At 42.1% G+C, this 26,609-nt stretch overlaps 1 protein-coding gene across 5 annotated transcripts in view; it reads left to right on the forward strand.

Moving 5' to 3' along the window:
- Nucleotides 1-25,166, forward strand: part of LOC132406408 (microfibril-associated glycoprotein 4-like) — a 39,531-nt gene extending 14,365 nt beyond the window's left edge. Inside the window, exons 3-6 of one of the 5 annotated variants that reach the window (XM_059992046.1) lie at nt 9,960-10,056; nt 13,184-13,366; nt 19,022-19,140; nt 19,707-25,152. In XM_059992046.1, the coding sequence (XP_059848029.1) occupies nt 9,960-10,056; nt 13,184-13,366; nt 19,022-19,140; nt 19,707-19,748 (441 nt within the window). In that variant the 3' untranslated portion in view covers nt 19,749-25,152. The other 4 variants (XM_059992047.1, XM_059992045.1, XM_059992048.1 and 1 more) reach the window with 4 other exon arrangements.
- Nucleotides 25,167-26,609: the final 1,443 nt, after the last annotated feature.

The following is a 26,609-nucleotide window of genomic DNA, read 5'->3' on the forward strand; positions in this document are numbered from 1 at the left end:
GTTTCCACGTGACCCTGCGTGACTTTCCTCCCACATTCCAAAGACATGTGCGTTAGTAGGCTACTTGTTCACATGGGTGTAATTAGAGGTGGTGGGTCTATTGGGATGAAGGGCTTGTTATCGTGGCGTATTTATACATAGTTAAAGAATGAGTTTCTAGACCGTCCGGTCAAGATGGCAGCTGTGTACCATGCTACTTCAGTTGAGATCTTTCTTTAGTCAGATGGTGGTGAATTTGTAGAATTTGTGAGCACAGGCAGCTGTGGATGCCAGGTCATTGAGTGTATTTAAGGCAGAGCTTGATAGGTTCTTGATTGGACATGGCTTTAAAAGTTATGGGGAGTGGGGCTGAGGAGGGGAAAAGAAGGATCAGACATGATTGAATGGTGGGACAGACTCCATGGCCAAATATCCTAATTCTATTCCTATGTCTTATTGTCTTACGGCCAGAGTCAACATTCTTCATTTATTAACCCTTTCATTTCTGAGGTAATTCTTGTAAACTTCCTTTGGAATACTTCCAACGCCAGAATATCTTTTCTCAGATAAGGGGCCCAAAACTGCTCACAATACTCTAAATGTGACCTGACTAATGCCTTATAAAGTTTCAGCCTTACATCCTTGTTTTTATATTCTAGTTCTCTTGAAATGAATGTTAACACTGCATTTGCCTTCCTTTCTGCAGCACAGCCTACAAGTTAACCTTGAGGAAATGCTGCATGAAGACTCCCAAGTCTCTTTGCACCTCTGATTTCTGAATTTGTTCCCCACTTAGAAAATAGTTATAAGTATGTCTAACTTCTTCCTGAATAAATTTAACAATTTGGCTTCTATGCCACAGGGTGAGAGTTTCTCCTCTTCTCAGCCCTTCATGGCGTATACGTTATCCTTAGATGGTGTTTCTGGCGCATGGTCCCCATCTACTGGGGCCATCTTACCAGAGGCAGATTTAATATCACAGTTGTATGTCATGAAATGTATTGTTTTGTGACTGCAGTACATTGCAATACATAAAATAAAAAAATATAAATTACAACGTTATATACAAAAGAAATGAAATTAAATAAGTAATACCAAAAGAGATCTTCAGAGATGTTGACACCCAGGAGTTTAAAACTGCTCCCCCTTTCCACTGCTGATCCCTTGATTAAAACTGGTGTGTGTCTCCTCACTTCCCCTTTCCTGAAGTCTACAATCATTTCCTCGGCCTTGCTGACATTGTGCAAGGTTATTGTTGCAACACCACTCAACCAGCTAATTTATCTCACTCCTGTATGCCATCTAATCAACCACCTGAAGTTCTGCCAACAATAGTTGTGTCATTGGCAAATTTATGGATTATGTTTGAGCTGAGTCTAGCCACATAGTCATGGGTGTAGAGAGAGTAGAACAGTGGGCTAAGTATGCATCCCTGAGGTGCACCAGTGTGGTTTGTCGGTAAGGAGGAGATGTTATTTCCGATCCCTGCAGACTAGTCTCCCAGAGACGTAGTCAAGGATTCAGTTGAAGAGGGAGGTACAGAAGACCAGGTTTTGGAGTCTGTTGATTAGAACTGAGAGTATGATTGTGTTGAACGCTGAGTGGTAATCAATAAACAGCAGCCTGACGTGGGTATTGCTACTGTCCTGATGATCCAAGGCTGAGTGGAGAGCCAGTAAGAATGTATCTGCTGTAGATTTTTTCTGGTAGGTCCATGTCCTTGCTTAGGCAGGAGTTCACTCTTGCCATGACTAACCTCTCAAAGTACTTCATCACAGTAGATGTGAATGCAAGTGGGTGATAAGCTGAGGCAACTCACCCTATTCTTCTGGGGCACTGGTATGATTGTCACCCTTCTGAAGCAGGTGGGAACCTCCTACATAGTGGAAGATTGAAAATGTCCTTGAGCACTCATCCAGTTGGTTGGCACAGGCTCTCAGAGCCCTAACAGGTACACTATCAGGGCCTGACATCTTGCAAGGGTTCACCCTCTCAAGAGAGGTTCTGACATTGGCCTCTGAGATAGGGTTCACAGGGTCACCAGGTGGTACAGGAATTTGTACAGATGTAGTTTTCTTCTCCCTTTCAAAGCATGCATAAAAGGCATTGAGCTCATCGAGGAGTGAGGCATCAAAGCCATTCAAGATGTTAAGCTTCGCTTTGTAGGAAGCAATGACTTGCAAGCCCCATTCCATCTGTATCCTCAGTCGGAGGTCTTTTCCCACTTAAAATAGTTTTCCATTGGTCGTAACTGGACTTCTTGTACAATTCTTTAATACCACAGTTCTAGCCCTCAACAGACTACGAATCTCCTGGTTCATCCATGGCTTTCAGTTTGGGGGTGTCTGGAATGTCCTCGAAGGCACACATTCTTGAGGAAGTCAGTGACAACTGTGGCGTATTCATTCAGATTCAAAGCTGAACCCGAATACTGCCCAGTCCACAACTCAAAGCAGTCGTGTAAGCACTCCTCTGCCTCCCTTTTTAAAAAAAAAATATTTTCTACATCGCTACAGATAAAAAAAAAACCAGATCGAAATGAAGGGCATTAATATAGTGCAAAAATAAACATACAATAATAATATAATACAAAAGAAGATAATTGAAAAAGCACCCAAATTGAAGACATGTAAAATTAGTATCCTCCCCAAGCCCCGCAAAAACAAAAAAAACTCCAGACCAACCACAACACAATATAGAGAACATAAATCAGGACATTCAAACCCCCAAAACTGTAAATACACTTAGCAACAGAAGATATTGATGTCTACTACCAAAAAAAAAGGAGCTGAAAGCAAGGGACTGAAAAAAAACCTTAGTTAAGAGGAAGGTTATGAAAGTACTCAATAAAAGGTCCCCAGACCTTATGGAACTTTGTATCTGAATTAAGAACTGAATAATGAATGTTTTCAAGGTCTAAACAGGACATAATATCATTAAGCCATTGAGCATGCGTGGATAGGGCAACATCTCTCCATCTAAGGAGGATTAAACGTCTAGCCAGGAGAGAAGCAAAAGATAATATTCGACACTTAGTTGAACTCAGATGTAAATCTGTCTCACCCAAAAAACCAAACAAAGCAATTAAAGGGTTTGGTTCTAGGTGATGATTCAGAATATAAGATAACGTTGTGAAGACATCTTTCCAAAATTTCTCCAAGTTAGGACAAAACCGGTACATATGAATGAGAGAGGCCTCACCCCTTTTGCATTTATCACAAAGAGGACTAATATTAGGATAAAATCGAGATAGTTTAGATTTAGACAAATGGGCTCTATGAACAATCTTAAACTGTAAAAGGCAATGGTGAGCGCAAAGAGAGGTTGAATTAACCGATTTGAGAATCGAGTCCCAAGTCTCATCAGATAAGGAGATATTTAAATCATGCTCTCAAGCCATTCTAATTTTATCCACAGGAGCATGCCGTAAGGATGCTAATTTATCACGAATAAATGATATTAAACCTTTGCCTAGTGGGTTAATAGAAAGAAATAAATCCATAAAATTTTTCTCAGGCATTTCAGGGAAGTTAGGAATTAAAGGATTAATAAAGTGTCTAATTTGGAGATATCTAAAAAAATGAGCATTGGGCAGATTGAACAGCAGAGAGCTGTCGAAAAGATGCGAAGCAATTATCAATAAAAAGATCTTCAAAATGTCTATTGACCTTTCTATACCAATCATGGAATGCTGAATCATACGTAGTAGGTAAAAAAAGGTGATTATGTAAGATAGAACTAGAAAAAGAAAAACCATGGAAACCATAAAATTTCCTAAACTGAGCCCATATACGCAAAGTGTGTCTAACAAGAGGATTAACAATTAATCTGTACAAACTACTAGGGAGTACAGAGCCAAGAAGTGCAGAGATAGATAAATCTTTAGTGGAACTCAACTCCATTGCCACCCAATTAGGGCACTCGGGTTGGCCATGGAAAAAAGACCAAAAGGTAGCACAACGTATATTGGCTGCCCAATAACATAACCGAAAGTTAGGTAAAGCCATACCACCCTCTTTTTTAGATTTTTGGAGATAAACTTTATTAATTCTAGAGCGCTTATTCTTCCACAGATATGACAAAATAATAGAGTCTAAGGAATCAAAAAAAGATTTAGGAATAAAAATTGGGATTGATTGAAATAAATATAAAAGTTTAGGGAGAACATACATTTTAACAACATTAATATGACCTACCAAAGACATAGATAGAGGTGACCATTGTAACAGACTCTATTTTATAGTATATGAAAGACTGACAAAATTTTCACGAAAGAGATCTTTAAACTTCCCTGTGACTGTAATCCCAAGATAAGTAAATTGATTATGAACTACTTTAAAAGGGAGATCACGAAATGTTATTTCTTGTGCTTCTTCATTAATTGGGAAAAGTTTTCTCTCATGTAAATTAAGTTTATTGCCAGAGAACTGGCTAAACTGATCAAGAAGTGAAAACATTGGAGGTAAGGATGTAGACGGATTTGAAAGAAAAAGTAATAAGTCATCAGCATAAAGAGAAACTTTATGCTCAACACCCTCTCTCCAAATCCCGGTCAATTCAGGACAATTTCGAAATGCATTCGCCAAAGGTTCTAAAGCCAAGTCAAAGAGAAAGGGACTTAAAGGGCATCCCTGACAGGTGCCATGTTTGAGGTTAAATAACCGGGATTTCTGAAAATTAGTCAAAACAGAGGCAGTAGGACACAAATACAGCAATTTGATCCAAGAGATAAAACTTTGAGCGAAGTCAAATTTTTCTAAAACTGCAAACAGGTAGTTCCACTCTATACGATCAAATGCTTTCTCCGCATCGAGGGAAATAACACATTCAGGAATCCCCGTTGGAGGTGAATATAAAATGTTAAATAAATGCCGAATGTTAAAAAAAGGAAGACAGTTTTTAATAAAACCAGTTTGATCATCAGAAATAATAGAGGGAATAACAGTTTCTAATCTATAAGCCAAAACTTTGGCCAAGATTTTAACATCAACATTAAGCAAAGAAATCGACCTATACGAGGAACACTCTGTTGGGTCTTTACCCTTTTTTAATAAAAGAATAATAGATGCCTCATTAAAAGAGGGTGGCAATTTACCATAATTAAATGAGTCAGACAATACTGAGAATAACTGAGGAGAAAGAAGTGAAGAGAATGATTTATAAAATTCTACGGGGAACCCATCAGGTCCAGGAGATTTCCCTGAGGACAATGCAGAAATTGCAAAAGATATTTCTTCTGATGATATAGGCGCATTGTTTGGCTTTAAAATCAGATGAAAGCAAAGGACTATTCAGATTATTTAAAAAATGATCTACAGAGATATTGTCATTCAAAGATTCAGAGGAATAACGTCGAGAATAGAAATTTTTAAATGCGTCATTGATTTCTAAGTGATCCGATGTAAAGTCTCCATTCTCCTTCCGGATCTTTGTAATATGTTGTTTGGCTTTGGAATGCCTCAGATGATTGGCTAGCAATTTACCAGATTTGTCACCATGAATATAGAAGCGACTCTTACTTTCAAGAAGTTGGCGTTCGACAGGTTGAGTAGACAGAAGATTAAATTTAGTTTGAAGTTCTACATGCTTCTTGTATAATTCAGGATTCTTAGTTTGAGCATACAGTTAATCCAATTCTTTAATCTGATTAATGAGGTCTAATCGATCTGCACAGGACTTTCTATTAAGATTTGCTGTATAGGAGATTATTTGACCCCTCAAATATACTTTCATGGCATCCCAGACAATCTGGGATGACATTTCAGATGATGTATTGGTGTTAAAATAAAAGGTTATCTGATCTTTAATACATTTTTTAAAATCATCATCCGATAGTAAAGTCGAGTCAAAACGCCAGTGTTTATTCCTCTGAGGGAGACCAGGAAAATTTAAAGACAAAGTAATTGGGGCATGGTCAGAAATCAGTATACTCTGATAGTCACAAGAATAGACAAATGGAATAAGTTGATTATCGAGTAAAAAGTAGTCAATTCTAGTAAAGGTATGGTGAACATGTGAAAAAAAAGAATAATCTCTCTCAGTAGGAAGAAGGAAATGCCATATATCAGAGATACTATAATTAGAGAGAAAAGAGTGAATAGCTAAGGCAGATTTAGTATGTAGTCTAGTAACAGAGGACAATTGATCCAAATTAGGATCTAACCAACAATTGAAATCGCCACCCAGTATAAGAGAGTATGAATTAAAATCTGGTAGTGAGGAGAAAAAACGTTCAAAAAATTAGCATCATCAAAATTGGGAGCATACAGGTTTGCTAGTACAACTTTAGTATTATTTAATTTACCAGAAACAATAATAAAATGGCCATTTGTATCAGATATCTTATTATGGAGTTCAAAAGGAATATCTGAATTAATAAATATGGAGACCCCCCCCCCCCCCCAGCTTTGGCAGCAAAGGATGAATGAAAATGCTGACCCACCCACTTTGACAGAAGCCGAGAATTATCAAAACTACGAATATGAGTTTCTTGAAGGAAAGCAATGTCAGCTTTGAGTTGTTTAATATGCGAGAAGACCTTCCTTCTTTTAACAGGATGATTCAGTCCCTTTACATTCCAGCTCACAAATTTAAGTGAATTAACCATTACCAATTGTTAGTGCATATAAGGTAGCAGGCATATAAAAAAATCAAGCAGTACAATAGCAGTCTGGGAGCAAAAATGTAAACATAGATCCGTAGAATCAAAACAGAGACATGCCCTGAATAACAAAGGAAAACAAAAGAAACAGTGAGTAGTGTTGGAACTGGAGAACCCCCCCCCCCCCCGCAACCCAAAATTAGATGGCTACCTAAAAAAGCAGCTAGCTCTACCAAAAAAGTTAACCCAAGTATGACTTCCAGTTCTGTGTCGTTAACAAAAGTTCTGTATAAATAATATAGCAAATAATAACTAATTTATGCACTAGAAAACAGAATTACAAATAGGAACAACTTCAACAGAAGTATAAAACTTAATACAAAGATAATCAGAAGAAAACTAAAACTAACCTACCCGCGAAAAATTATAAAAGATTAAAAGAAAAAAAAAGGGAGGGAGAAAAGGGGGAAATTATAAAATTCAAAGAGAGTACTTATCAACCATTTACAGAAAAAAAAAGCAAAACTTAAACTATGAATCAACCAACAGGGAGGCCCTCAATAAAAACTCCAAACCTCCAAAATAAGTTAAAGACAAATGTAGTTCTCTATAGATAAGGTTATACAAAAATAAAATAGATTACACAGGTAAAATCTAAAAGTTCGCAGGGAAACATTAAACTTAAATTATCTATTTAGAAAAAACGCACCAAGTCCAGGGAGAGATTGAATACAGCCCTTAGAGTTTCAATAGATAATGACTGAATTATTCAAGTAAAGTCTGAGTTTGGAGAAAATAGTTTTACTCCGGGAAGTACTTATCAACCATTTTAGAAGGTCAGGCCGGTTCCGAGGAAGACAAGGTAGCTGGAAGACTTCCAACAAATGCCTCAGCCTCCTTCACTGATTTAAACCACTTATAATCTCCAGTAGTAAGCGTAATTCGAAGATCGGCTGGATTTCGGAGAGAGGGTCTGAATCCGCGATCAAAAAGAACTTTCATTACACCTTTAAACTCAGCACGCATCTTCAGAACTTGGGGGGCAAAATCCTCCACAAAACGAATGACAGTATTTTGAAAAGCAAAAGTACCTCTGCAGCGTGCCTCCATCATCAAACGGTTTTTCACCTGGTATTGATGAAAGCATAAAATAATCGGCTGTGGGCGGGAACTCAGAATTGCTCGAGGAACATAGATCCTGTGTGCCCTTTCAAGCTCAGGTGGAGTCAGAAGAAATTCTTTCCCGAAGATCTCACAGAGAAACTTAGAAAAAAATTCAACGGGAGAGCCCTTTTCGGTGGTCTCTGGCAAACCAAGAATTCGTAGATTGCAACGTCTGCTCCAATTTTCAAGATTCACCATTTTGGAAAAAAGTTTACTGTTCTTCTCCTTTAGGCTGGAGCAGAGAGTTTCAAGATATTGAACACGGCGTTTTAAATCTTCAGAAGTTACGTCAATGCAAGATAAATGTTCAGCATGCTCATCCACTCTAGCTTTAATCTGATGCAATTTGACATTCAGCTGGTTGAAAGAAGTTCTAAATTCAATTCTAAAATCCATTAAAGTATCTTGTCGATGTTGTTCCAGAACAGCGAGAATGTCAGCCGGCAAAGCCGTAGAAGTTTCTTTTTTCCCAGTTTTAGTACTTTTGGTAGCCATTATAAGATAGATGTGTTCACAGGCAGGTAAAAGAGAACTAATAAAATACCTAACTAAGGTTTAAGCAGGGAGACATATAGTGCAAAGATAGGAAGAATAACGGAGCAAAGGTTCGGAGCAAGTAAACAATTGCCATCTTACCGGAAGTCCTCCTCTGCCTCTGCCTCACCCTTGGTGCTTGTCACTGGCCCAGCTTTGTTAGAAATTTTGTCTATTCTAGTTTTCCTAAACTCTAGTGAATGAGCCTAATTCACTGTCCTATCATCACAGAAATCAGAATAGTGGACCTTCACTAAATATTCTCCATAGGAAAGATATCCTTAGGTAAGACACGAAAACTGTACAACATACCTCTTCTCCCTGTATACGTGCAGCAATATATTCTGCTCCTGTTCTCTGGTTTCTTTGTTATGAAGATCAACCTTTATGCCTTTTCTAGACACCAAAGTAAGACACAATGCCTGACCCATCATTAAAATATGCTTGTGGCTGACCTACGCTGATTTCAATTCAGCTTCTGTGCTGGCTCCTTGATATTTCTAAAATTTCTTTACCTCCACCTCAAGTTAACCCAATCATCTGGTCTGCACTTGGCACAAGCGTGGAAGATTCCAGAGATTGACTGTAGTCTGAGAAAGTAAGTTTCCCCTCGGTTTTAAATGTCTGGCCCCATTGGTGCTGGGATTGTGGGACTGAGTTAAGAGATTTTATGAGAGGGATTAGTTTTATTTGTCACATCACAACATGTGGGGAAATGCATTGTTTATGACAAATCAATTCAGTGATGATTGTGCTGGGCAGCCCGGAAGCTTCGGCATGCTTCCGGCGCCAATGTAGCATAGCCATAACTTTGGAATGTGGGAGGAAACTGGAGCACCCGGAGGAAACCCATGCAGTGACAGGGGGAGGAAAGGAGCTCCTTACAGGCCGCAGCAGAATCGAACCCCCAATCTTACAGCTGGCTGCTGTGAAACTTTCTGCTCACACCACATTACTGTAATGTCCCAGTTCCAATGAGAGATTGAAAAGGCTGGGACTCTTTTCCCTGGAACAAAGGAGGCTGAAGAGGGGCATAGATAAGATGGATAGTCACAAATAGATGGGCCGAAGAGCCTGCTTCCAAGCTGTATAATTTGAAGACTTTATGACTCTAGTTTATTACTGACTCCAGCCACCCCCTTTGTGAAAAACTACCCTCTCAGATCCCCTCTAAATCCACTACCTCTAACCTTAAGCCTGCAGTCTCTTGCCTTAGATACACCCAAGATAGGGTAACTATTTTTATCACTCACCCTACCTATTCCCCTCATAATTTTATGTACCTCTCTCAGCAAGGTACTCCTTCAAGCGAAGCTCTATAGGAAGGGTTCATGACAAGTTGTTGCAACACTTCTGTTTGGGTCTGGAAGTCGAGGCCTGGGGTGAAGTCTGAAGTTGGAGGCCAAAGAATCCGGGAACAAGAACTGGAAGCCTTAGAGGCGGTCTGTCCTGTCCTGTCCTGTCCTGTCCTGTTTGGGTGGGAGGGGGGGAGAGGGGGCCTTGCCTTGCTGTTGTGTTGTTCTGCTGAACGCCGTGGGATTGCTCTGTAGGCGCTGGAATGTGCAGTGACCCCACGATGTCCTTGGGTTGCGTTTGTTGTTGACACAATCGATGCATTTCACTGTGCGTTTCAATGTACGTGTGATGAATAAACCTGAACCTTCAATCTTATGCTTACCAGGTGTTTCAGAGAAGAATGGATGGCTCTGTTGACTTCTACAGAGGATGGGACAACTACAAAAAAGGCTTCGGGACAGCGGACGGTGAATATTGGCTGGGTGAGCTGGACAGCCTGCAGACCGTTTGGCTCAATATACGGTGGGAAGTAGTAGCATCAGTGAACAGCTGGTGCCTTTCTTCCAGGGAGGAAGTGACCAATATGAGAAAGCATAATTAAAGCTTATTGGAGAAAAGTTGGGGGATATTTATTTATTTTTTATTTAGAGAAACACTGCAGAATATGACCTTCCAGTCCGTCAAGCCACTGCCCAGAGGCCCAAGGAGGCTTGATTTAACCATAATCTAATCAGGGGACAATTTACAATGACCAATTAACCTACCCAGTACATCTTTGGACTGTGGGAGGAAACTGGAGTCATTCAATAAGATCATGGCTGATCTGGCCATGGACTCATCTCCACCTATCCACCTTTACCCCATAACCCTTAATTCCTCTACTGTGCTAAAATCTACCCAACCTTGTCTTAAATGTTTTTACAGAGGTAGCCTCCACTGCTTCCTATATCTATCCCTTTCATAATGTTATATGTTTCTATAAGATCTCCTCTCATCCTTCTGAATTCCAGCAAGTACAGTCCCAGGTGACTCAATCTCTCCTCATAATCTAAACCCCTCATCTCTGGAATCAACCTGGTGAACCTCCTCTGCACCGCCTCCAAAGCCAGTATACCCTTCCTCAAGTAAGGAGACCAGAACTGCACACAGTACTCCAGGTGCGGCCTCTCCAGTTCTCTATTCAGTTGTAGCATAACCTCCCTGCTCTTAAATTGAATCCCTCTAGCAATGTAGGCCAACATTCCATTTGCCTTCTTGATAGCTTGCTGCAACTGCAAACCAACCTTTTGCGATTCATGCACAAGAACTCCCGTCTTTCTGCACAACAGCTTACTGCAATCCTTTACCATTCAAATAATAACCTGATCTTCCATTTTTCCTTCCTAAGTGGATGACCGCGCATTTACCAACATTGTACTCCATTTGCCAGACCCTTGCCCACTCACTTAACCTATCCATCTCTCTCTGCAGACTCTCCGTATCATCTGCACAATTTGCTTTTCCTTACAGAGGATGTTGGGATTGAATTCTAAACTCCAAAGCCCCGAGCTGTAATAGTTGCGCTAACCACTACCATGGTGCCCAGAGGTGCCTACACAGAGTCTTGAGATTCCTTTTGTTTTGCGGGCAATATGTAGAAAGAAACATAATAGAATCACTGAAAAACTATCCGCAAAAATGGACAAATGACCAATGTGCAAAAGAAGACAAAATATGTAAATGCAAGAATACATTAATAAATGATAAATACTATTGAGAACAGGAGTTGTTGGGTCCTTGACCCTATAACTAATGCTGGAGGAACTCTTGGGTCGCATTTATGGAGGTGAATAAACAGTCGACATTTCATGCCAAGAACCCTTATCACTCCTGATGAAGAGTCTTGGCCTGCAACAGTCAAATATTTATTCTCCTCCATTCATGCTGCTGAGTTCCTCCAGCATTTTGTATGTATTACTCTGAATTTCCAGCATCTGCAGAACCTCTTGCATTTAAGATGTCATAGGTAGGTTTGTGACACAGAGAATCATAGCTGCCAGATATGGTGGTAGAGGCAGATACCTTCGGGATATTTAAGAGACTCCTGGATAGGCACATGGATGAAAGGAAAATGGAGGACCGTGTCAGAGGGAAAGGTTCGATTGAGGTTGGAGTAGGTTAAAAGATCGGCACAACATTGTGAGCCAAAGGGATTACTGTGCAGTACTGTTCTATGTATTAATTATTACATTAGAATTAATAATGCACTGTAGAGATTGCAGATATCGGAACCTGGAACAACAAACAAGATGCTGGAGGAACTTAATGGGCTGAGAAGCATCACTGGGGAGGAGATGAGTTATGGACATTTGAATCAAAGCCCTTTATCAGGCCTGCACCAATGCCCCTTGACCTGCCAAGTTCCTCCAGCAGAATGTTTGCTAATAACACACTGTTATAAGGCCATAAGTACAAAAGACTCTCAGGGTTCACTTGGCTTTGTGACAAGTCTGGTTTTGGTATTTTGTGGCTCCACAACTTCAAGATATCAATGCTTCTTTGTGCCCAGGATTCAATGATATATCTCTTAAATCTCTCTATCCTTTAAAGCTCAACCCTCCCACAACTTTATATTTGACCATTTAGATTGGTATCAAATAGGATTATCTACTATGTTTACAGTGTTCTATAAATAGCAAGTACTACTGATATTTGTCCTTTTGAAATTAGTCTGGGTTCTGCCAAAGAAGCTTCTTAATTCCTTTGACCATAAGCCAATTTTTCTGTATCATCAGATTGCTTGTAGAAATCTATACTGACCAGCCTGTACTGTGCAAACAGAGTGCTTTGCAGTCAGTAGCTCCTCGGTCACGTGTATATATAAAAGAAAATCCCTGGCTCTTTTGAGGAACATTCCTCTCCTGATAAATTTCTATTCCTCATTCCTCTCCTGAAGAACATTCCTCTTCTGTTGAGCATTCCTTTCCTGTTGAATATATATTCCTCATTCTTCTCCTGATGAATCATTACTCTCTTGAAGAACATTACCATCCTAATGAATATCAATTCTTCATTCAACTGCAGCATATGACAAGATTCAAGATTATTTATCATGTGTACAGTGAAATGTGCCATTTGTCTCTCTCTCTCTCTCTCCTCCATCTTTCTCCATCTCTCCATCTCTCCCCTACTCTCTTCATCTCTGACCCCCTCTCTCTGTCTAAATATCTTTATCTTTCTCCCCATCTCTCTCTCTCATTCTCTCTTCCTCTCTCACTCTCCCTCTCCTCTCTCTATCTGTCTATATCTTCGACTGTATATCTCTATCACTGCCTATCTCTCCATCTCTTTATATATCTCTTTTTCTCCATATCTCTGTCTCTCCATCTCTGTTTCTCATTCCTCTCACTCTCATTCATTTCTCTCTTCCTCTCTGTCTCTCTCTCTCTATCTGCCTGTATCTTTATATATTATCACTCTCTCTCTCCATCCCTCTCTCCCACTCCCTCCCTTCCTCCCTCCCTCCCCCTTTCTCTCTTTCTCTCTGTCTCCGTCTCACTCTCTTGCTGCTCTCTCTCTCTTGCTATGAACCTATGATAGACTTTTAACATAAATCTTTATTGCTTGCAGGTCTGCAGAACATACATTTGTTAACAGCAAGGAGGAATTATGAGCTAAGAATTGACATGGAGGACTTTGAGAACCAGACTGTCCATGCCAAGTATAAGCAGTTTGCAGTGGCCCCCGATTCCATTCACGCTGAAGGAAATGGCTACACTCTCCTAGTTCAGGGATTCACTGATGGAGGAGCAGGTAATTGCTTATTAAGTCAAGTCACTTTTTATTGTCATTTCGACCATAAACTGCTGGTACAGTAAAAATGAAACAACGTTCCTCCAAGACCATGGTGCTACATGAAACAACACAAAACTACACTAGACTATGTGAGACAACTCAAGGCTACACTAGACTACGTAAAATAATGCAAAAATTACACTAGACGATAGACCTACACAGGACTACATAAAGTGCACAAAACAGTGCAGGGCAATACAATAATTAATTAATTAATAATTAATAAACAAGACAATAGGCACAGTAGAGGACAAATTTCAATATAATAATAAATGATGTAGATGTCAGTCTAGACTCTGGGTATTGAGGAGTCTGATGGCTTGGGGGAAGAAACTGTTGCACAGTCTGGTCATGAGAGCCCAAATGCTTCAGTGCCTTTTCCCAGATGGCAGGAGGGAGAAGAGTTTGAATGAGGGGCGGGTGGGGTCTTTCATAATGCTGTTTGCTTTGCGGATGCAGCGTGTAGTGTAAATGTCCGTGATGGGGGGAAGAGAGACCCCGATGATCTTCTCAGCTACCCTCACTGTATGCTGCAGGGTCTTGCGATCCGAGACGGTGCAATTCCCGAACCAGGCAGTGATGCAGCTGCTCAGGATGCTCTCAATACAACCCCTGTAGAATGTCCTATCCATAGGGCATACAATAAAACTCGATAATCCAGCACCCAATTGTTTGGAAATCCCAATCCCGACTCACTGATTACTGAACCACAGAGTCATACAGCGTGGAAGCAGGTTGTTTCCTGCTTATCCGCTGATCTCATAAACTGTACGGGTTTCACTGGAAGGTTTGCTTTTCTACTGTGTAAAATGTACTGTGTATAGGTGCGATGAATAGACAGAAGAAACTGTAGATGCTGGAATCTGGGGCAACAAAAAATACCAAAACTCTTGGAGGAACTCAGCAGGTCAGACAGTATCTGTGGAAGGAAATGTGCAGTTGACATTTTGGGTCAAGATAATTTACTTGGGCTGAAAGAGTAGACAGGAGATAGCCAGTATAAAGAGGCAGGACTGTTACTACCCTGCTGTGTTTTTATATGCCTGGTTGCTGTCTAGAAAAGCTCCTCTCACCGAGTCACTTGGGCACTTCATTATTTCCTATCACAGTCACCTTATGTTCCTGTGCCAGGTGCCCCTTTATTAACATACAATCAGTCTATGTGTGGAAGCTAATCTAATGTATTGATGGCCACACTCAAACAGTTTTGTGTGTTTTTATGCTGCGTCAGATCCAGAGTAACAACCATTTTACTCTCCTTTACACTTGCATACTGGGGAATAAGAATAAACAGCCTTGATTCTTGAATCTTGTAAAGGGAAGCATTGAAAGTACAGCTGGCAAGCGATAGGTGGATTCAGGTGAAGAGTTGGGGTAAGAAGGATTAAAGTTGTGATGGAAGCTGGAAGGTGATAGGTGGGGATGACAAATGGTGGAATCTGACACGAGGGGAAGGTAGGGTATGGATTTGATAGGTTTCAAAGGAACATTTCATGTCAGAGAAATGGATACAATATACATCCTGAAATGCTTTTCCTTCACAACAAAACAGAGGAGTGATCCAAAGAATGAATGACAGTTAAACGTTAGATACCCAAAGTTTCCCCCTGTTCCCCTCCCTCCCTCCCGCGCGTAAGCAGCAGCAGGCAACAACCCCCCTCTCCCCACCAGCAAAAAAAAGCATCAGCACCCGCCACCGAGCACTCAAGCATGCAGCAAAAGCAACAGCAAAGACACAGTCGCGCAGTATTCCAAAGACTACACATTCACCCGGTATTCGACATACCACAGGCTCTCTCTCCCCTCAGGGAGAAAGAGATGTCTCTGTTTCTCAGCAAGAGAGGAGACATAACAAACAATTTGCAGGTTTATGATGTTAAAAGGCAGGAGTATTGGTAGGGAGTAACATCTAAAAGTCTGGAATATCAACTAGACTGGCACCACCAACATTAATCACAAAATGTTTTTTTTTATGTTTGCAAGACCCTGCTAAACATTACGAACTTAAAGTACTGTAGATCTAGCCCATCAGCAAGTTGCTCATTGACGGAGAAACTGAAGGAGCTGGACGGTGTGAATAATGCTACTGTCTGTGTTAGAAAGACGTCAGAGTGTGAGGCCGGTGTGTAGTCTAACAGTGAGTGATTGTCTCAGTAGCTCTTCTTGTGATCGCAAGACTTTGTTGGACATTAGTAACGTGGAATGCTGCAAGTCTGATTCACCATTTTACTGGCGAATGGGAGGGGGGTGGCTGCGTGGCCCTGGTCGTAGCAAGGACTAGGCCTCTGACCGGGAGCCGCCTGTTTGCAGCACGAACACAAGACACGGTCAGTGTGGTGTGGCGTCCATGCTGGAGTTGGTGCTGTCCTCCAGTGTTCACTCAGCAAAGACGAGATGTATTGTGTTTGACTGCAGACTGCTGCAACATTCCTGGACTCAGAGACTTGGACTATGTTTTTTTTGAGTGTGACTGTATTTTATAGCTGCATTATGTATATTATGTTTGCCTTGTGCTGTGAAAGACTGTTGGTACTGTGTTTTGTAACCCTGGAGTAACACTGTTTCGTTTGGCCATATTTATGTATGGTTGAATGACAATTAAACAAACTTGTAACCAGATCACACAGCAAAACCCACATGGTTATAGGGACAGCATGCAAAAACCCACACAGAAAGCACCGAAAGTCACAGGCAGACACTGTTCCTAGGAGCTGTGAGGAGGCATACTGTATAAGATTTAACTTTTGGTTTGAGTCATCAGGAAATAACTAATACTGTTGTAATGATACTGATAAATGTTTGATGCATCAGAGGAGTAGGTGTGCGCAGGTGGTGTGCAGTCTAACAATGAATGATCGTCTTAGCTGCTTTTCTTGGGAACGCAACAGCCTGTTGGAGATTGTTAATGTGGAAAGCTGCTCGTCTGATTCACCGATTTATTGGAGGACTGCAGGGATGGACAGCAGGGAGCTGAGTGGCCTCAGTTGCAGTGAGGACTCGGCTTCAAGCTGCGGCATCACCTGCTCACAGCCGCCCAGCAGAGGGCGACAGAGTCCAAACTGGACTTAGGTTACATCCACACTAGACCGGATAATTTTGAAAATGCCAGTTTCACGTAAAAACGATAGGCGTCCACACTAGGCGTTTTTAAAAATATCTCTGTTCACATTAAAACAGATATTTGGGCGAATTTCCTTCTCCTGGGCATGTGCAGGACACATCTACAGAAAAGAACCAAAGAGGAAGCAGTTTACTATTTCCGTTTCTGCTGCGGTGTTGTTCTATTGGGTTCATGAAAACCATGAAATTCTGCGCTGCTGCCACCATCTGTTCTGGCATGTCATGACAACGTTTTCAGATTTCTCTGGTTACCCCGTCCACACTGCTCTGCCCAAGCAGCGTTTTCAAAATTACACACTCTGGAGAGCGTTTCCGAAAATCTCCATTTTCGGGGGACGGAAACACCATTTTAGTGTGGACGGAGGGTAAAAACGAAGAGAAAAAGCTTCGGCTACAGGTTTATCCAGTGTAGTTTGGACGTAGCCTTAGTGTGGTATGGTGTCCATGCTGGACTCAGTACTGCCCCCCGGTGTTCACTTGGCAGAAGACAAGCTGTATTGTGTTTGCAAACCGCTGAGACTTTCATGGACATTGTGTGACTGTATCTTACTGATTTCTTTCATGTGCTACATGTGCCTTGTGCTCTGTGTGACTTGGTGCTGTGTTTTGCACCTTACCCCGGAGAAACACTATTTCGTTTGGTCGTATTCAATGGCATTCATGTATGGTTGAATGACAATTAAACTTGAACTTGGATTTAATAGATTATCAGAGATCAATATCATTATCTTGTTCACATTGACGAGGTTACTCAGTGGGTAACTGAAAGGTCACGTGTTCAAATTCTGCTCTAGACATTTGGCCACAAATGCTAGGGTGGATGTGTAGCTTTTTTAGATAAGATATTAAATCGTAAACCATATGGGGGGTGTGGGGATACTTCTTTACCAAAGGAGGCTCTTTCCTTCTGCTGGCCTGCAGGTCACCCTTGGGCAAAGTGTAGCAACCCCCCCCCCCCCACCTCCTGATCAGGGTCATGTGAAGCCACAGGAACAGATGGTGGATGGTCGTATGAGAAGCTGGTGCGTATCACAAGTCCCAGTGATGCACCACTGACACCAGGCTCTGAAGAGTATTGATAACGGCTGGGGTAACCCGTCTTGTAAAGATACTACCCAGAGGAAGACAATGGCAAACCACTTCTGTAGATAAGAACAATCATGGCCACATAACCGCCCATGTCATATGACATGGCGCATAATGAACAAATGATCTAAACCAACGGTCTCTCAAACGCCTAGTGCAATATTTTGTACTTGTGCAAACTCTGTGGAATTCACTGCCAGATTCAATGAGGAAATTGGTACTTTTTTGAAGGGTCAAGGTCTATGGGGAACTGGCACAGTGGAGAAGGTGAGGTCTGAGGCAGATCAGCTATGATCATATTGAATGGTGGGCTAGGTTTGATGGCCCAAGTGTCCCACTCCTGCCCCCTTTTTCTTGTCAGATCAGGTAGATGCTGCGAAGAGAGCATAGCATGGAATACAACAGAGTCTGTAGAGAGATGTTTCAGCCACAACTGGAGTATTGTTCTAGAGAGTGGGCTAGGAGAAGGTTGAAGCAGGATGTTGAGAGTGAATTATTCCTGGATTGCACAATTACAGCTTATCTGCGTCATTCCAGAAATTTTCAGGTGTTTTAGTTTTTTAATTTGCTTTTGGATCTACCACGTGAGTCATAAAGTTAGTGTCAACCCCAGGAAACACTCAGCAGGTGAGGCAGCATCTGAGGAGAGAGAGGAGAGTTAATGTTTCAGATCAGCGACCCATCATTGAAACCCTCAGAGTGTTACCATGGATCATCATGGCCAGTTTATATGAGTTTTGACATAGCATTTGAATAGACCTAGAGCATAGGTCATCTACTTTATTTTCTCATACCCCCAGATTCTACCACTGACCGACACATCCAGGGCAACTAACCTATCAACCGCTGCCTATTAATCTATCAGCCCTTGAGTGTTAACCTATCAACAGCTTCATATTTAGGATGTGGGAGGAAACCACGGCACCCAGAGGAAACCCACAGTCACAAGAAGGTCACAGTGTCGGAGATCAGCTTTGAGCCCAAGGGACCAGAGTGTGAGGAATCAACTTTACTAGCTGTGTCATACAGGTATTGTTAGGTCTACGAATCAGCGGCGTGGTGACTTAACCTTCCCAGTTCAACTTCAGTGACGCATTAGTTAGGGACTTAATCTTTCTGATCACCGGTCGCCAGCTCAGTGATGTCAGCTGGACGCAACACTGGTTAGTTAGAAAACGAGGTTGGGACTATTTTGCAATGAATATCTGGTCAGGATAACCAATACTAACTCTTCCAATGATAGAGGACTGACTACTATATTTGGGGCAGGAAGGTGAGATGGAGTAAAAACAAGATGTACCTGGATTAAGTTTGTCCTTGATCTGCGGTTAAGCTGCCCTGTGAGCTTCATTACATCCTGGTGAACAGGACAATAAACTAATTAGTTGCTGATATATTTTGTTGCAGGAGACTCGTTGGTCTATCATAATGGGCTCAAATTCAGCACGTTTGACAAGAATCAAGAAGGCCCCATAAACTGTGCGCAGAAGAACTCAGGAGCCTTTTGGTACAAGTCATGCCACACGGTAAACCTCAATGGCCTCTATTTAAGGGGACCCCATGCTTCCTACGCCAATGGAATCCATTGGGCCACATGGACTGGGTATTATTACTCCCTCAAAGCCACTGCTATGAAAATGAGGCCAACCTCTGTGGGGTAGAAGGTGCTAGAACAAATTTCAGTCTCCAGTTTACATCCCACAGTCCTTGTGTTCCATTCTCATTAAAGTTCAAATTTGAATGTGAATTTTATTACGAATAAACTCTTCTCGGGCTTCCATCCAGATACGCTATCGATGTTAACCGATGTTTCAGTGACAAACTCTGCCGTCTTCATTGGGAATGGCAGAGATTGTCATCGAAACATCGGTTATAGTCGATATCCGTACCCAGCTGGAAACCTGAGAAGAATTTGTTTGTTATTTAAACAGGAAATGCACTAGATCCTTATTACTTTGTTATATTAAAACCACTTTGCAGTTTTGCTGATGTCCTGTGTGGGCTAAAAGAAGCCACAACAATGTGTGCGTCCCTCGGTGTCCTAACTGCATTATCATACTGAAGCATAAAGTCCTCCTTCCTCTCCCCTCAGATGCCGCCTGACCTGCTGAATGCTTCTTGGGTTTTGAGTTAATGCTACGATTCAGGTTGTCGTTCGCTGTGGTACACCAGGTGGCAACATCGCTGTTTCTTTAGCGTTTGTCTGTTCTTACGAGGCTGAGTTGCTAGTTCAACGCTCAACCTAGTACGGATGGAAAGCATACAAGGGGCCGGCTGGATTCGAACCCGCGACCACTCGCCTCGGAGTCTGGCGCAGGTGCCACTCCACCACCGGCCGGCTGTATGATTCAGATAGATGCAAAGCCAGAAGCCGTCAAACTGGATTCCCCCTTCATTTAACTACACTCACTGGAGATATTGTTCTTTGGATAAATTCTTAGATTCAGGTTAATATTATTATTTGTTTGTTCTGCTCACCTTGAGATCTTTGTGGGAGTTTTCCCTTCCTGTTCTGCGAGTGGCAGCTGTTCCAAGCTCCTGTACTGTGGAAGAAGAACATTCACGGAGACCCCCAGCACCGTGATCTGAGCGTAGCTGAAGGATGCGCTGTTGAAGCGTGGCCCATGCTGCAATGCGGGGAAAACAGCTGTTAACTGGTGCACGGCAAGATCCCAGCAATGGTGTGACCGTCAAGTAGTTGATGAGAGTTTGACGGCACCTCGACACCAGCGTGGTTTGTGGGGCTCATACACAAGGGCCAAATTGTTACATGTTAATGCTTCCAGGGTGTGAAGGTGGGGCTTGCACAGAGAAAGAGAGGATGGGACTTGAGTAGGAATGAATGGGAGCCTTGGTGAGGCCTGGAGTTTGGTGGCTAGTTGGGTGGGTAATGTTAGACCAGACAGAGTTGGCTAGATGGACCACGCTGAGCTACAGAAGGAAATTATGGGAGTGGGACCCCAAGGACTTCACAAGAAGGTGGGGGCACAGTGACAGTGAGCTTACCCACAAGATTATAGACACAGGCTTCTGCATCTTCTGCCTGGGGGGTGGTATTTGATCATATTGGCTGTTTTACTGAGGCAGCAAGAATTTCAGACTGAATTCATGGGGAAGGGGGTATTTTTGGCTTGTGTATACATCGCATTCGGTTTTGGAAACCCTGAAAGGAAGCTGGTAGGGTAAGGGTCATTCTGTCAGAGACTGCAGCTGTCCTGAACCCACAGGCCTGCACTTTGCTCAAGAGTTTTGCATAAACGTAAATACTTTACAAGTCATTTGAAATGCATAGCCTCTGTATTAGTGCAAGTCTCATGTAGTGAGCATGCAGATGAATTTGCTTAGGTACATGATGTACTGTATATATAAAGATCCCATTTGCATTCAATGATTATGCTTCAAATCATACTTTCTTCTCTAACTAAATATTGAGATATTTAAGAGAATACATCTCCCAATTTGTCTTAATGAAAACAACAAAAAAATCTCCAAATGCTAGAAATCTGAAATAAAACTAAAAAAAAATCTGGATTCAGCAGGTCAAGCAGCATACGTGGAGAGAGAATTAGTGTAATTAGTTGAGGTATAAATGTTGAGCACAACTATCTTATCCCTTTCAAAATAGTGCCAGAGGAATGGTTAATAGTATTTCCCAAGGATGAGACATCATAATTTGCAGCAGCAGCTAAGTGAGACAAACTAAACATCAGCCAGTGATAAGCTTCCGGACACCGCTTGAACCGTCTGCCTCAGGGTTAAAGATGCCATCATCAACAGCACAGGAGCACCTACTGGTTACAGGGTAACCACCTGGAATGGCTGACTGATTGAATGCTAGCCAATCAAGTGGTAACTAATCAAATACTAACCAATCAAAATGCACTGTGGAATTACCATTTTAAAAATAAATGTGGAAGCTGCTTTGCCATTGCGGAAACATTGGTACAAAAGAAAACTTTGCTTAAATAAAAAAATGATGGATTGACTCCATGGATGATGTAGGATGGGTTGAATGCTTCTATTTGTGACTTAAATTAACATACCAGGTAATACACTCAGTGCCACTTTATGAAGTTCACCTATACACCCGCTCAACAATGCAAATCTCTAATGAGCCAATCGCATGGCAGCAAATTAATGTATAAAAGCATGTAGGCATGGTCAAGAGGTTCAGCTGTCCAGATCAAACATCAGAATGAGGAAGAAATCTGGTCAAAGAGACTTTGACTGCAGAATGATTGTTGGTGCCAGATGGGGTGGTTTGAGTATCTCAGAAACTGCTGGTCTCCTGGAATTTTACACACACCAGTCACTAGGTTTACAGAGAATGGTGCAAAAAACAAAAGTCATCCAATAAGCAGCAGTTCTGTGGATGGAAACACCTTGTTAATGAGAGAGGTCAGAGGAGAATGGCCGGACTGGTTCTAGCTAACAAGAAGACAGCATTAACTCAAATAACCACACATTACAACAGTAGTGTGCAGAAGAGCATCTCTTAACACATAACACATCGAATTTTGAAGTGGATGTCCTGGCCACACTGGCATCCTCTCCTGTGGCTACTTTATTTGATATATTCCTGAACTTACTAAAATGGCCACTAAGTGTTCACTATGTTTCAGGAGAGAGACCCTTATTCTCTCCAGAAGTCATTTTTTTTCCACCAATGGATTTCTTTTTCGGACTTTATTTTTGTTCCTGGTGCTCTGCTGTTACCTAGATCTACAGTATATACGAACAATGGAGCCAATTCCAGATTCAGGGTGGGGGTACTGTGTAAAAGGGCCTCTAGGTTATCAGGACTTGTATCCAAGATGTCTTAAAAGATTGTGTAGGACTCAGAGCACTTCATGTCACAGAGCTGTGGTTACATTAGCATGTTTCTATTTATATTTCTAGTTATTTTTCTGTCTTCCAGTAGTTTCTCCCCTTCCCCTTCTCTCCTTTTCCATTTCCCATTCTGGCTCCCCTCTTGCCCCTTCCGTTCTTCGTACCTGTCCATCACCTCCCTCTGGTGGCCCTTCAACTTCCTGTATTCCAATGATGCACTCTCTTCTCCTATCAGCTTTCTTCTTCTTCAGCCCTTTACCTTTCCACCTATCACATCCCAGCTTCTAGCTTCATTCCCCCCCTCCCCATCACATGGCTTCACCTATCTTCTGCCAGCTTGTACTCCTCCTCCCCCTGCCATTACCTACCAACCTTCTTATTCCAGCTTCTTCACCCTTCCCTTCCAGTCCTGATAAAGGGTCTTGGCCTGAAATGTCGACTCTTTATTTTCCTCCGTGGTTGCTGCCTGACTTGCTGAGCTTTTCCTGCACTTTGTGCGTTGGTCTTCATTTCCAACATCTGCATAATCTCTTGTGTTCGGTCTACAGACTTCCATTAATAAGCTGAGGCCAAGTGTTCAAAAATAATCATTTGAATGAACCAGACAGTAAATCAAAAAGAGGCAAAAAAGGTTTTCTTCAATGGAACTGAATTTTGATAGCAGTAAATTTCATGTTGGCACAATGATAGAGCTGCTGCCTCTCACCTCTCGTGACCTGGCTTCACACCTCAACTCAGCTGCTGCCTGTCTGGGTGGAGTTTGCACAGTCTCCCTGTGAACTCGTGGGTTTTCCAAGACATGCAGCTTGGTAGGCCGTAAGCACAAGAGTTTCTGCAAGTGCTGGAAATCTTGAGCAACGCACAAAAAGTGCTGGAGGAACTCAGCAAGTCAGGCAGCTCTCATGGAGGGGAAATGATTCGAGCCAAGACCATCGCCCCTATTTTGCAGATGAAAAATGGAGCTGGTGTTGGCTGCATAAACGATGGATTGAGCTAGAATTGGTGTAAAAGTAGGTCCTGGTCCCAACCCTCGTTGATTCAGCAATAAGAATTAATACTTATTTCAAGATTCTGCTTGACCTACTGACTTCTCAAAGGTTATTCATGTGTTTACTTTAACTCTACGTAATCATCAGCATGATGATTTACTGTACAGGTGACCTGGGTTCAATGCCTGCTACCAGCAGTAAGGAGTTTGTACGTCTTCTCCGTGACCATGTGGGTTTCCTCCAGGTGCTCTGGTTTTCTCCCACAGTCCAAAAATGTGCTGGATGGTAGGTTAATTGGTCATTGTAATTGTCCCGTGACTAGACTAGGATTAAATGAGGGGCTGCAGAGGAACGTAACTCATATTTATGCCATAGGGGGAGTACAGAGAAGGTTCACCAGATTGATTCCTGGGATGGCAGGACTTTCATATGAAGAAAGACTGGATAGACTAGGCTTATACTCACTGGAATTTAGAAGATTGAGGGGGGATCTTATTGAAACGTATAAAATTCTAAAGGGATTGGGCAGGCTAGATGCAGGAAGATTGTTTCCGATGTTGGGGAAGTCCAGAACGAGGGGTCACAGTTTAAGGATAAAGGGGAAGCCTTTTAGGACCGAGATGAGGAAAAACTTCTTCACACAGAGAGTGGTGAATCTGTGGAATTCTCTGCCACAGGAAACAGTTGAGGCCGGTTCATTGGCCATATTTAAGAGGAAGTTAGATATGGCCCTTGTGGCTAAAGGGATCAGGGGGTATGGAGAGAAAGCAGGTACAGGGTTCTGAGTTGGATGATCAGCCATAATCATACTGAATGGCGGTGCCGAAGGGCTGAATGGCCTACTCCTGCACCTATTTTCTATGTTTCTATGTAAGGCCGTAAGGGCCTATCCCGCGCTGTATCTCAATAAATAAATCTGCCATGTCTACCTCTGAAATCTGTTGCAACCTACTAAGTACAGTAACTCCAGTCAAGAATGGCAGTTTTAGATCTTTCGACTGTTTCCCTGGATCTGAGCTGCCTGGTACATTTCACACACCTATAGTATACTGATCTCCCACATCAAGATCGTTAGTCCTAACTGCAGAGAGTTGTGGACACAGCTCAGCACATCACAGAAATCAGCCTCCCCTCCATGGACTCTGTGCCTACACTTCTCACTGCCTCAGTGAAGCAGCTGACATACACAGAGACCCCACCCATCCGGGGCATTCTCTCTTCTCTCTCATCTCCTGTCAGGCAGAAGATACCAGAACCCAAAAGCACAAACCTGCAAACTCAAGGACACTTGTTATAAGGCAATTGAATGGTTCTGCATTGTGATAAAATGTCCTCTTGACCTCAAAAGCTACCTTGTTATGTTCTTGTACTTTACTGTCTGTCTGCACAGAACCTTCTCTGTAATGGAACACTTTGTTCTGGAGAAGGGTCTCGGCCCAGAATGTCGATTCATTTCCATAGATGCTGCCTGACTTGCTGAGTTCCTCCAGCATTTTGTGTGTGTTGCTCTGGATTTCCAGCAGCTTCAGGCTGTTTTGCGTTTACCCTTTGTTCCGCATTCTGCTGTTGCTTTCCCACGTACTGCGCCGATGAATTGATCTGTATGGTAGGTGAGTTTTTCACTGTATCTTGGTGCTTGTGACAATAATAAACCAATTTAATTACCCAACTTATATATTCATTGGTTTTGAAAGAACTCAAATGTCAAAGTTCCAAACCATTTGAAGCTTTATCTCTCACAGAAGTAATTGAAATTGTAATCCAATTAACACACACAAAATGCTGGACGAACTCTGCAGGACAGGCAGCATCTATGGAAAAGAGTACAGTCAACGTTTTGGGCACACTTGACCTGTGAGTCCGTTGGGGTCATCTACTGTACCCGGTGCTCCCGCTGTGGCCTCCTGTGTATCGGTGAGACCTGACGTAGACTGGGAGACTGCTTCGTCAAGCACCTACACTCTGTTCGCCAGAAAAAACGGAATCTCCCAGTGGCCACCCATTTTAATTCCACTTCCCACTCCCATTCTGACATGTCAGTCCGTGGACCCTCTGCTGTTGCAATGAGGTCACACTTGGAGGAGCAACACCTTAGATTTTGACTGGGTAGCCTCCAACCTGGTGGCATGATCATTGACTTTTTTGAACTTCCGGAAATGCCCCCACCTCTCCTTCACCATTCCCATATCCATTTACCCTTTCTTACCTTATCTTTACCTGCCTATCACCTCCCTCTGGTTCTCCTCCCCCTTGTCCTTCTTCCACAGCCTTCTGTCCTCTCCTATCAGATTCCCCCTTCTCCAGCTCTGTATCTCTTATCAATCAACCTCTCGGCTCTTTATATCTCCCTTCACCCCTCCCAGTTTCACCAGCACCTTGTATTTCTTCCTCCTCTCCCCCCACCTCCTTACTCTGACCCCTCATCTTATTTTCTCCTGTCCCTCTGAAGGGTCTCAGCCTGAAACGTTGACTGTTTAAGCTTTTCCATAGATGCTGCCTGGCCTGCTGAGTTCCTCCAGCATTTTGTGTGTGTTGCTTGGATTTCCTGCATCAGCATATTTTCTTTTGTGTGTATTCTATTAACAGCTTTTGTGAGAACCACTGTCTTCATGGTAAAGGCGACTAAACCAGTATGAAGATGGTAAACTGAGTAAATAAACTATGAGGCAGGTCAGCAGGTGAACACTGTCCATCCCTGGGTTTCAGGACACCTTTACTTATGAGCTAACATAAAACTATAATAAACAAATAAATAAATAAACAAATAAATAAATAGATAAAACAATATTATTATTAATAATTAAATTAAATATTAATATATTGTTCGTATTAAATCAAATAATTAAATATTAATAATATTATTAACTTCAAAGATCATACATAAGTACATTGTTCCTATAAGAAGCTGAATGGGTTTCTTCTCTCTCTCCACTTTTAATCATTGTTCCTTCAAGTTCAAGTTTATCATTTTACCAGCATTGTTCCTCTGGGGCCAAGGTGCAAAACATAGAACATACAGCCACACACAGCACATACAAAATTATGTTAGCACAAGTTCCTGTGTGCATGGCACATTGTCCTGGAGCTTATGTTCCTGCAAGAACAAGCACACAGCAGTTCTTCATCTCGCACTGGGACAGCTACAGGCAAAGGCAATCCAGCTTGTGTTCTAGGGA

Source organism: Hypanus sabinus, chromosome 16, assembly GCF_030144855.1.
Source record: "Hypanus sabinus isolate sHypSab1 chromosome 16, sHypSab1.hap1, whole genome shotgun sequence".
Taxonomy (NCBI): domain Eukaryota; kingdom Metazoa; phylum Chordata; class Chondrichthyes; order Myliobatiformes; family Dasyatidae; genus Hypanus; species Hypanus sabinus.